We start from the raw sequence: 12,602 nt of genomic DNA, 5'->3' as shown, positions 1-12,602 counted from the left end.
TGAATACTTGCAAATTAATGTTAGTAATATCAGTACAGTAATGAGCTTCTACATGAGACCAAGTCTACCAATTGTATTCGAGCTACCAGCAAGGGTTTGTATTATATGTGCTGTTCAGAGTTTACAGTGGGGTAAAATTTTATAATTTAGTGCTTCCAGGACAGAACTTGGTTCCTTAACTCTTAATTTGCACAGAGAGCTCATATAACAAATTCAGTGCCAGTGAGGCAAATGGCTCAAAATTTAATGCTCCAGTAGCGTGAGCTGCCAGTGGAGGCATGGCAGGTGCCCAGAATATTTTGAAGAGACCAAAGGCCTAAATTCAGGCTGGCCTTGGCACTCTCTGTTCAGGCATGTGCTGCTCATGTGACAATGGACCCAGACTAATTTCTACCATAAGATTTTGAATAGAATAGTTAAATGATGAAATTCAGATCAGGAACAGACAAATACCAATGTTCACATCTTTTGCTTGTAGCAACCTTCTTTAATTTCTGTGCTTTTTTAAAAAAAAAAAAATTCAGGTGTTCTTTTCAGTCTTAATTGGCGCATTTGCCATTGGTCAGATTACACCAAACTTTGAAGCATTCGCCAATGCAAGAGGAGCAGCACATATGATATTCCGCATCATGGATCAGGTAACCTTATTATCATATCATCACAGCACATGTAAAGCATTGTACAATGATGAGCAATAATTGGAATGAGAGCCCGAGGAAAGTGTCACCATTCCTTTCAACCACTGAATGGAGCTAGGAGTGACCAAGGCAAATAAAACAAAACACAGTCACACATCAAATTTGCCTGCACAATATATTTTGTGTGACCAGGAATGCAGAATATAAAGATTCATTTTGTACATTTAAGCCCCATGGTCTCTGGATACATGAAAGTATTATGTACTTAAAACTGCCCTATTTCTATTGGACTCCATTTCAATTGTCAGTTCTCTGCTCACCAGCACTTAATATTAATCAGGAGTGTTGTTAAGGGCAAGTGCTTTGTCTCTTCCAGCTGGCCTGACTGAGGAGGAAGATTAAGGCCAGTGGAGTAACCAGTTGATGCCACAATAGTGGTACTGGGCTCACCAGCATTGTTCACAATTAAGGGCTGGATTTTGTTCTCCCCTAGGCGTGGGTTCCGTGACAGGGGGGCCCTGAAGATGGTTCCAGGTGAGGCCTGCTATGGACCTTGACACTGGGAGCGCCACAGACCTCAAGGCTGGGACAGCCCGGCCCAATCCTCCCGGCGGCGGCGAGGCTCTGTGGCAACACCCCTGCCGCTGGGCGACGGGACCTTAATTAAAATATTCAAATCAATAAAATGAATATATTTAAATAAACTTGCCTGCGATCTTGAGGGCCCACCACGATCTTCAGCGCAGCGGCCGGTACCTCCGCACCTTCAAATCCCCGCCCGGGGAAATGTTGCGCCACACTGCTGCGGAGGGGGGAAAAGGTAAGGTTTTCAATGTGGGGCATGGGGGAGGGGGTCAATTAAACATAATGGGTATAGGGGATGGTGGGATGGGTTGAATTTTAAACTTTGTGCAGTTTTCAGGGGGGATGGTCAGATGTAAAAGGTAAGTGTTTTTTGGGGGGAAAGGGGAATTATAAATTTATTTATTTAATTTTGGGTGTTACTTCTTTAAAAACGTAAATGTGCCAGCAAGGCTGGCTGCCCTTTAAAAATGGGCAGGCAGGCCCGGCTATTTAAATGAGCTGCCGCGCAGGAGATTGCGATGGCTCTTTGGTGTGCAGCCCGTGCGGGCGGGTTGCCATTTTTTGAGCTCGCCGCCGAGATCGGTGGCAGGCTTTTAAAATCAAGCCCCAAGAATCTGAAGCATGTTTAAATTTTTGGTGAGTGAAGAAACTAATCAACTCCTTCTACAGGGTAAGCACAGAGACTTGCCACTTTTTGCAAGTCCAAAAACCAAATATACATGGAAGGGATGAGACAGAGATGTAATGAAAAGTTATTTGAAGGCTTAATTTCAAAATTGCAATAACTAATACCTCCTTATCACAAAATAAAGAAGTTTAAAAAACCTTATTTTTAATAATTTTACTGTCTAACTTTTTGGAAGCTTTTAAACCTCCTAATGAAACATTAAATCTGGATGTTTAATAAAGCAATAAGCACTAAACAGTGGACATTGTCGAGATATTCAGTATTTTGACTGCTACATTCTTATATACTACTCTTCACCTTGTTCTGAAATGTGATCCTTACTAATTTTCATCCTGGTGTTTAACTCTATGACTTTACCCTTAACTATCTTGATAAACTCCTTCAGCCCGATAACCCCTTCTCCCCCACTAAATTTTGTCATTCCTCTGAATTAAGCCTCTCTATGTATCCCTCACTTCCTTTCCCCCAACATTAACAGCCATGCCTTTAATTGCCTAGGTTTCATTCCCTAAATCCCTTTGCTCTCAGCAATTCTCTCCTTTGTTAAGCCTCTCGTTAAAACCCATCTCTTTGACCAAGCTTTTTGTTTCCCTTCCCAATCTCTTCTTTACTTCATTGTTGGCATTCCTTAGGCCTCTGTGAAGTTCCTTGGGACACTTTTTTACTAAATAAATGCAACTTGTTGGCACATGCTCAGTTGCCACTGGAAATTGTTTATACAGGAGAAATCTTAAGGATCATGTTTAATTTTGCTAATTTTTCTTTATCATAATGCAGGAACCATTAATTGATAGCTTTTCAGAACGTGGTCATAAACCTAATCAAATTAAAGGAGATGTGGAATTTATAAATGTGCACTTCAAATACCCTTCACGGCCTGATGTTCAGGTAGGACTTACTCTAATTCTTCAGATACAAAGATTGCAGTACTTTGTTTCACATGTACTTAGACAAAGAGTCCTTGCTTAAATTAACCTCTTAAAAGAAATATTTGCACTTACATTGAGTCTTATTACATCCATGTAAAACATCAAAGTCTTTGCATAATTTTCTGATGACACGTCATCAACCTGAAATTTTGGGCTGAATTTTTCTGAAGACAATCAAGTCCCGCTGCTGGGGCCAAAAGTGGCGACTAACCCTGCTCGAGCAGGCGGCAGGACTCTGGGGCGGCATTTTGCCGGTGGCGGCCAATTAACAGGTTGCTGCTGGGCCCCAATCAGAGGGCCAGCAGCTCAGCAGCCTTGGCAGCACCACCACTAGCAGTGGCCCCTGCTGAGGTGCCCCCGAAGTTGAGGTAAGTTTTGTTGAGCTGGCCGGAGCCTGGTATATCAATTGTGTTTAATTATATCCAGGTAGAGGGCATTAATTGGAGTTTCACTTGAGCACATATAAAGAGACACTAATGAAACTGGTGTGGTTGAGTTCGGAGGTGTATGCTTGTAATGTTTCACTCTTTAAATAAATGTTAGACTGAGTAATGTTTGACTCCAGTGCTATCCTTCACCAACTGGCTTCCTGGAATATAACATGGTAACAAAGGACAGTTGCCTAAAGGTGAAGGTTGGAAAAAATTAAGAAAAAGAATTCAAACAAAACTACAATTCTAGTAGCCATTGCAAGAAATGGCAGAAAGTAAGTGTAAATTGCCAGGATATGATTACCCTCCAATGTTCTCCGAGTCTGAACCATGTAACCAGTGGAAGAATGAAGTGGATATGTGTTACATCCCTATCAAAAAAGAAACAAGGTATGGCCTTGGCATTGCCACTTCCTATTAGAAGAAAAATCAGAAATAATGTATTTTGTGAGCTGGATGCTCGTCATTTCGATATTGATAAAAGTTTGGATCTTCTAATGGAGTTTTTGGATGAAATTTACAAGAAAGATGATCTATTAAATGCCTATGAGGCATGGTCCTAAATTGATAGATTTTGGAAAACAGATGGTTATTCAATGGAGGAATATATCATGGACTTTAACAGACTGTATAAAAGATTGAAGAAATTCAATTGGGAGATCCCTGGTTCAGTGCTAGTATTTAAATTATTGTGCTAAGGTGTCATATATGGACAGGCTCCGGGTTCTAACTCGGGTTTGGTTCTCCGAGAGAGACTCCCTGCTGCCTTGAAAGAAAATCCTGGGGAAATAGTCATTTCCTGCAGCCTTGGTGGAACAAATGGGACATTCTGCTGTGACACAAAGAATAGAGGACTTAATGATTGCCGGATTTCAAAACGATGCAGATACTGGGACGCAGGCGTCCGTACAGAGGAAGAGCTATACACAGACAGAATGAGGAGGAAAGCACCTTTAGCAGATCTAGCTATTACAGCAGAAGTCATAATTGAAGCAGTAATGGGGCGGCACAGTGGCGCAGTGGTTAACACAGCAGCCTCACAGCTCTAGCGACCTGGGTTCGGTTCTGGCTACTACCTGTGCAAAGTTTGCAAATTCTCCCTGTGACTGCATGGGTTTCTGCCGGGTGCTCTGGTTTCCTCCCACAGCCAAAGATTTCCAGGTTGATAGGTAAATTGGCCATTATAAATTGCCCTTAGTGTAGTTAGGTGGTAGGAGAATTGAGGGAAGGTGGGGATGTGGTGGGGAATATGGGATTAATGTAGGATTAGTATAAAATGGGTGGTTGATGGTTGGCACAGACTCGGTGGGCTGAAGGGCCTGTTTCAATGTTGTATCTCTCTATGACTCTATAACAGGCAAATGAATCCCAGTAATGCCCAAAGAACAGTTTATAGGTGCTTCAGGTGTGACTCAAAGTATTATTATGCAATGAACTGGCCAAGGAGAGGTAGTGTCCTTGAAATGACATGTGACACAAAGAATTCTGAGGCAGAAGATGATGAAGATAATGATGAATCTGAACAAATTGTATTAGTCACAAGGCATTTTAATCCGGTGATGAATGTGTTAGTTGTGGGCTCAATCAACTGTGCTGTGCTAGAGAGAAACATAGAAAATAGGAGCAGAAGTAGGCCATTGGGTCCTTCAGGCCTGCTCCGCCATTCACAAAAGATCATGGCTGATGGTCTAATTCAGTACCCTGTTCCTGCTTTCTCCCCATATCCCTTGATCCCTTTGGCATTAGGGCTTGTGCTTCTACAGAATGTGGAACAAATTGGTGAAAATGGTATCGAGATTCACTCAGTAGTAATGATCGACACAAGGTTAATGAATATAAAAGTACTACTTGCTTGAGCTTAGATGATGACAACATACTGTGTTGTGATTCTATGTAAAATAGCTGGAGTAAGCCATGTTATTCATACTGATGCCGTTTCTAGTGAGATCTCTTTACTGTTGTGTAAATCTTCTATGAAATTTGACATGGAGCATGATAAGGCAATTACTTTTGAAAAGTCAGTGGATCTGCAGTTTACCCAATCGGGACATTATTGTATCCCCTTAACAAAGCCTCATGTTTCTCATCAGTGTGTTAAACAAGTATTAATGGCATCAGGTGATAAGAAACAGACAGAAAAAAGCAAATTGTCTTAAAGTTACATAGACAATTTACTCATCCTACTTGTCAAAGATTTGAAAACCTTGCTAAAGGATGCAGGTTTGGTTGATTAATATACAATAGAAGAGATTAGTGAGACATGGGGATAGGAGCAGGAGTAGGCCATTCAGCCCATCGAGCTTGCTCCGCCATTCAATACGATCATGGCTGATCATCCACTTCAATGCCTTTTTCCCACACTATCCCCATATCACTTTATGCCATTTGTATTTAGAAATCTGTCAATCTCTGCTTTAAACATACTCAATGACTGAGCTTCCGCAGTCCTCTGAGGCAGAGAATTCCAAAGATTCACAACCCTCTGAGTCAAGAAATTTTTCCTCATCGCAGTCCTAAGTGGCTTCCCCTTTATTTTGAAATTGTGCTCCCTGGTTCTAGACTTCCAAACCAGGGGAAACATCTTAGCTGCATCTACCCTGTCTGTCCCTTTAAGTATTTTGTAGGTTTAAATGAGATCATCTCTCATTCTTCAAAACTCTAGAGAATACAGGCCCAGTTTCCCCAATCTCTCTTAATAGGACAGTCCTGCCATCCCAGGAACAAGTCTGGTGAACCTTTGTTGCACTCCCTCTATGGCAATAATATCCTTCCTAAGGTCAGGGGACCAAAACTGCACACAGTACTCCAGGTGCAGTCTAATCAAGGTTCTATACAATTGAAGCAAGACTTCACTACTCCTGTACTCAAATCCTCTTATGATAAAGGCTAACATACCATTAGCCTTCTTAATTGCTTGCTGCACCTGCATGTTAGCTTTCAGTGACTTATTGACGAGGATACCCAGGTCCCTTTGTACATCTACGCTTTCTAATCTCTTACCATTTAAGAAATACTCTGCACATCTGTTCCTTCTACCAAAATGGACAACATCACATTGTTCAACATTATATTCCGTTTGCCATATTCTTGCCCGCTCACCATGTCTGTTCAAATACCCTTGAAGCTGCTTTGCATCTTCCTCACAACACACAATCCCGCCTAGTTCTGTGTCATCAGCAAACTTGGAAATATTACAGTTGGTCCCCACATCCAAATCATTGATATATCTTGTGAACAGCTGGGGCCCAAGTACTGATCCTTGCGGTACCCCACTAGTCACAGCCTGCCAATGCAGGAATGACATGTTTATTCATACTCTCTGTTTTTTGCCTGTTAACCAATCCTTAATCCATGCCTGTATATTACCTCCTATCCCATGTGCTTTAATTTTGCTAACCAATCTCCTGTGGGGGACTTTATCAAATGCCTTCTGAAAATCCAAGTATATTACATCCTACCGACTCCCCTTTATCAATTGTGTTCGTAACATCCTCAAAAAACTCCAAGTTCATCAAACGTGATTTCCCATTCATGAATCCTTGATTAAATATGTCAAATGTATTGGAAAATGACAACACATCTTATTGTAAGCCTAACATTGGAAGTTGTCGCATGGGAAGGATGGAATGGGTATGGGATGGGGATTTAGAGAAATACTATTGCAATAAAGATATTAATTTCACCGCAAAATATTTTGCGAGTGTCTGCTAGTAATACATAGTAAAGACAAAAGCATTATGATTGACAAAATCATGGAGAAATGGTTAAGGACCAGACTTGGGGCACCAGCTAAGTTTTTGACTGATAGTAGAGGGGAATTTGTCAATGACGAGTTCAGAGACATGTGTAAAAATACGAATATTATGGTCATGAATACTGCAGCTGAAAATCCTTTTAGCAATGGACTCTGTGAAAGGAGTCATGTGGTGATCGATGAAATGCTGCATAAGATCTTAGCTGATTAGCCAGACTGCATGTTTACAACTGCCCTGGAATGGACAGTTCATGCAAAGAATTTGCTTCAGCTGATTGGAGGATAGAAACATAGAAAATTAGGAGCAGGAGTAGGCCATTCGGTCCTTCGAGCCTGCACCGCTATTCATTACGATCATGGCTGATCATCCAAACTCAGTACCCTGTTCCTGCTTTCTCCCGTATCCCTTGATCCCATTAGTCCTAAGAACTATATCTAACTCTTTCTTGAATATATTTAATGATTTGGCCTCAACTGCTTTCTGTTGTAGAGAATTCCACAGGTTCACCATTCTCTGGGTGAAGAAATCCCTCCTCATCTCAGTCCTAAATGGCTTACCCCTTATCCTTAGACTGTGACCCCTGATCCTGGACTCCCTGCCATCGGAAACATCCTTCCTGCATCTAGTCTGTCCAGTCCTGTTAGAATTTTATAATCCCTATCAATTGGTCTATGGGTGAAATCCAAAATTGCCTGCTGTGCTGTGCAATAGTCCTCCTGCTCTAGAAGATACTACAATTAGTTCAATATTTTACATGCAGAGAAATGGGCTTTCATCAAGGCTGAGACCTCGGAGAAAATTCCCAGAGTTCTGAGGCATCGTATAAGACCATCCAAAACAGAATTTAATTTGGGGGATTTGATGTATTATAAAAGAGACCTTCATAGGAAATGGAAAGGCCCTGAGAAGGTAATAGGTTGTGCTGCTAAAACAGTAGTTATCAAACATGGCAATCAAACTGTTAAGGTTCATTCCTCACAATTAATCAGGATTAATTACAAAATCTCAGACTCTGAGCAGCTGATAAAAGTAAACAAGGTACCTTGTACTTCAAATGCTCATGTGTTATGTGATGAAGGTCCTGAGAAACAGAATACAAGAGATCCAGGGCTGCATAGTGATGATGATGATGCACAGGACACAGCCATTGTATCCAAAGACCAATTGCCCAGAGTGGGTACTTGGGTGACATATATTGGAAGCATAGAGTCATCGAGTTTTAGAGTCATAGAGTTATACAGCACAGAAACAGGCCTTTCGGCCCATCATATTTCAGAGGGTAATAATGAATAGAGGGATGTGACAGTTGTGGGATGATGGCAAACATCTTCATGATGCTTATTATGATTTCTTATGGGATGGTACTGTGGAATTTGAGAAATGTGTTATTAAGGTTAGAGTAGAATTTAGGATTGGGAGTCAGGCTTTTAAATATATTGGTTTAGATGTTAAGCAGCATAGGTCTGGAATAACTTTATATAACAATTCTATTTTAGAGGGTATTATTCCCATCCCAGTTAATCATCCTAGGTTCTCACAGAAAGTTGATGTTATATCTAAAGAAGAGACAGAGCAATTGTGAAGCTTGATCGGTCAGTCAAACTGGCTGTGCACTCAGACTAGACTAGATGCTTGCTTTGATGTGTTGGAGTTAAGTACTGTGATGAAACACCCTAAAGCAGAGAATGTTTTAAGGGCAAATAAAACACTGAAAAAATAAAATCTGGAAAAATGTGTACTTAAGTTCACATCCTTAGGTGACTCAAAGAACATAAAACTAGTCATTTTTAAAGATGCTTCACATGCTAATCTTCCTTATGGGTATTTGAGTGCAGCTGGTTTCATAGCATTTCTTATGGGTGAAAATGGACAATGTCCTATAGCTTGAGAAGCTAAGAAAATAAAAAGGGTTGTTAAAAGTACATTAGCTGATGAAACACTGGCTGTTAAGGAGACAGTGGGTATGGGATTCTATTTGTCAAATATCCTAAGTGAGATTCTGTACAAGGGGTGCACTGAAGATAGAATATGTATTGAATGTTATGTAGGTAATTGTTCATAGTGGGATAATTTACATGGTACAAAAAGTGTGAACGGGAGAAGGTTACAAATTGACCTTGCTGGCTTGAAACAAATGCTGGAGAGAAAGGAATTGTTTTAAATTAAATGAATTGATGCAAATCATCAACTATCTGATTGTTTTACAGCAAAATGTTTGTACGAAGAAATTGTTAGGGGTCCTAGAGAAGGGGCGTCTTGCAATGTAATGCTTTGTATAGAATATGGAAGTTATTTGATTTGTGTGAAATTTTCTATATGCATATTAACTCTAAGTTTTATTTAAAGATAAAGAAGGGAATCTATTAATTGTATATCAATTGTGCTTAATTATATGCAGGCAGTGGGCATTAATTGGGGTTTCACTTGAGCACGTATAAAGCGACACTACTGAAACTGTGATGTGGTTGCGTTAGGACGTGTGTGCTTGTAATATTTCACTCTGTAAATAAATGTTCGACTGAGTAGGGAAAGACTCCAATACAATCCTTCACTAACTGGCTTTCAGGAATATAATGGGATCCTGTACTAGCGACAGCACCTCAGGTTCTGGGGTGACTATTGCCACCAGGGGGCCCCTCTGTAGGGTATGGAGCAGCTATTAAGGAGATAAACCGCCTCCCCCGGGAGGCCAGCAGGGTTTACCTGACAGTCTCACCTCCTGATGCGGGCAAAATGCCAGCGGGGGTGGGAAGTGGCCCTTAAGTGGGTGGCCGTGCCACTGAGGTTCCCGCCGTTGGTAATATGCCATGGAGGCAGGAAAACATCCGACTCCCTTCCCGACACCTTCCCCAGTCATATTACCAGCCTTCCCACTTCCCAGCCGGTTTAGTCCTGTTTCTCTTTCCATAGCTGCTTACTGGCCTGCTGACTATTTCCAGCATTTTCTGTTTTTGTTTCAGATTAAGTTAAATTGGTGCTCTACTACTGACATTAAGTTTACGACCTATTAGTCTTAAGTTACATAAGGCTACATTTAATAAATTCACACAGTACTGTCTAACTATGCCATAATTTTCAGAACAGAAATAAAATGGTGTTACACCATTAAATGTTAAAACCAAACAGTACCTTATTTCTTCTTCCTTCTGTTATATTTTGTGGTAGATATTAAAAGGTCTGCACCTGAAGTTGAAAAGCGGACAAACAATTGCTCTCGTTGGCAGCAGTGGCTGTGGAAAGAGCACTACTATCCAGCTTCTGCAGAGATTCTATGATCCTGAAGATGGAATGGTAAAGCATTTAACAACATTCGTCATGCTGTGAAAATAATGTAGCTAAACAACAAATGGGCTTCAGCGGCAAAATCTGTGGGTCTCCAAAATCAAGGTATTCTTAGCCGGTTGAGAGATGATCAATGCTGGGATAGATCTTAACTCTCAGTCGGTTTCCAGCAGGAAACCACGCTGGTGAGTATATTTCCCATCTGCCTCCAGCAGAATGAGGGCATGGCAATTTGAACTGCTGGGCAGAACAAGCTGCGAGCCAGTGTTCTTTTTTGTCTGCTGTTTGAAGTAAGTACAGCAGCTGGAGAGATAAACTCCTGAAAACAAAAAACAGTGTACAATTCCTGTGCGTACATACGATGCAGGCATAATATGCGTGATACATATTATCGCTCTACTAGCTGAATGTGGTACTGCTTCTCTTGGGGGAAAAAAAAACATAATCCAAGCCAGGAGACCAATAAAGTGCGAGGGCATGCTTCAAAGCAAATGAACATGGAAGGTAATGATCATAGGACATTGAGATAATGTGGGAAGAGTGAGCTTCCATGAAACATAAATGATCTGGACATAGGAATTGAGGGAGCAATTGAGGTGGGGGGGAGGTCCTTGGCCTTCCCCACCCCAGACAAAATGGCACCTATTGTCATTTTGTTTGCATGAGGCCCGCCTCCATGCCCATCTCCAAGGACAGCATAAGATCCTGCCCAGAATCTATAGTTATGAGGTAACTCCTGTGATACAATCTGTAACTTCATGACTCGGCATATCCCTCACTCTGCCATTACCATTAAGCCAAGGGACCACCCTGGTTCAATAAAGAGTGCAGGAGAGCATGCCAGGACCAGCATTAGGTATACATAAGAATGCGATGTCAACCTGATGAAGCTACAACCCAGGACTACCTATGGGCCAAGCAGCGTAAGCAGCATGCTATAGACAGAGCTAAGCGATCCCACAACCAACAGATCAAATTAAAGCTCTGCAGTTCTGCCACATCCAGTTGTGAATGGTGGTAGACAATTAAACAACGAACAGGAGAAGGAGGCTCCACAAACATCTCCATCCCCAATGATTGGGAACCCAGTACATCAGGGCAAATGACGAGGCTGAAGCATTTGCTACCATCTTCAGTCAAAAGTGCCGAGTGGATGATCCATCTCGGCCTCCTCCTGAGGACTCCAGCATCACAGACGACAGTCTTCAGCCAATTTGACTAACTCCATGTCATATCAAGAAATGGCTGAAGGCACTTGATACCGCAAAGGCTATGAGGCCTGACAACATTCGGCAATAGTACTGAAGAGCTCTGCTCCAGAACTTGCCACGCCCCTAGCCAAGCTGTTCCAGTATGCTACAACACTGACACCTACCCGACAATATGGAAAATTGCCCAGATATGTCCTGTGCGTAAAAATCAGGACAAATCCAATCTGGCCAATTACCGCCCCATCAGTCTACTCTTGACCATCAGCAAAGTAATGGAAGGTGTCATTGACAGTGCTATCAAGCACCACTAAAATAGCAACAACCTGCTCACCGATGCTCAGTTTGTGTTCTGCTTGGCTCCTGATCTCATTACAGCCTTGGTCCAAACATGGGCAAAAGAGTTGAACACATGAGGTGAGCTGAGGTGAGAGTGATTGCCCTTGATACCAAGGCAGCATTTGACCAAGTATGGCATCAAGGAGCCGTAGCCAAATTGACGTCAATGGGAATCGGGGAAAACTTTCCACTGGTTGAAGTCATACCTCGTGCATAGGAAGCTGGTTGTGGTTGTAGGAGGTCAATCATTTCAGTCCCAGGACATTGCTGCAGGAGTTCTTCAGGGCAGTGTTCTAGGCCCAACCATCTTCAGCTGCTTCATCAATGATCTTCCCTCCATCATAAGGTCAGACGTGGGGATAGTCGCTGATGATTGTACGATTCGCAACTCCTCAGATACTGAAGCAGTCATTGTCCATATGCAGCAAGACCTGGGCAACATTCAAGCTTGGACTGATAAGTGGTAAGTAATATTCACGCCACACAAGTGCCAGGCAATGACCATCTCCAACAAGAGAGAATCTAACCATCTCCCCTTGACATTCAACGGCATTGCCATTACTGAATCCCCCATTAACAATATCCTGGGGGTTACCATTGACCAGAAACTGAACTGGAGCAACCACATAAATACTGTGGCTACAAGAGCAAGTCAAAGGCTGGGAAATCTGCGGCGAGTAACTCACCTCCTGTCTCCCCGAAGCCTGTCCACCATCTACAGGCACAAGTCAGGGTTGTGATGGAATA

At 42.0% G+C, this 12,602-nt stretch overlaps 1 protein-coding gene across 2 annotated transcripts in view; it reads left to right on the top strand.

Annotated features, from left to right (window-relative positions):
• Window positions 1-12,602, top strand: part of abcb4 (ATP-binding cassette, sub-family B (MDR/TAP), member 4) — a 164,885-nt gene that overhangs the window by 66,404 nt on the left and 85,879 nt on the right. For both annotated transcript variants that reach the window (XM_068012986.1, XM_068012982.1), the window contains exons 10-12: window positions 525-638; window positions 2,689-2,799; window positions 10,192-10,317. In XM_068012986.1, coding sequence (XP_067869087.1) covers window positions 525-638; window positions 2,689-2,799; window positions 10,192-10,317 — 351 coding nt within the window. The remainder of the gene's footprint in view (window positions 1-524; window positions 639-2,688; window positions 2,800-10,191; window positions 10,318-12,602) is intronic.

Source organism: Heterodontus francisci, chromosome 2 (assembly GCF_036365525.1).
Source record: "Heterodontus francisci isolate sHetFra1 chromosome 2, sHetFra1.hap1, whole genome shotgun sequence".
In the NCBI taxonomy this organism is placed as follows: domain Eukaryota; kingdom Metazoa; phylum Chordata; class Chondrichthyes; order Heterodontiformes; family Heterodontidae; genus Heterodontus; species Heterodontus francisci.
Note: the sequence above shows the minus strand (reverse complement) of the source record. Positions and strands in the feature narration are given on the sequence as shown.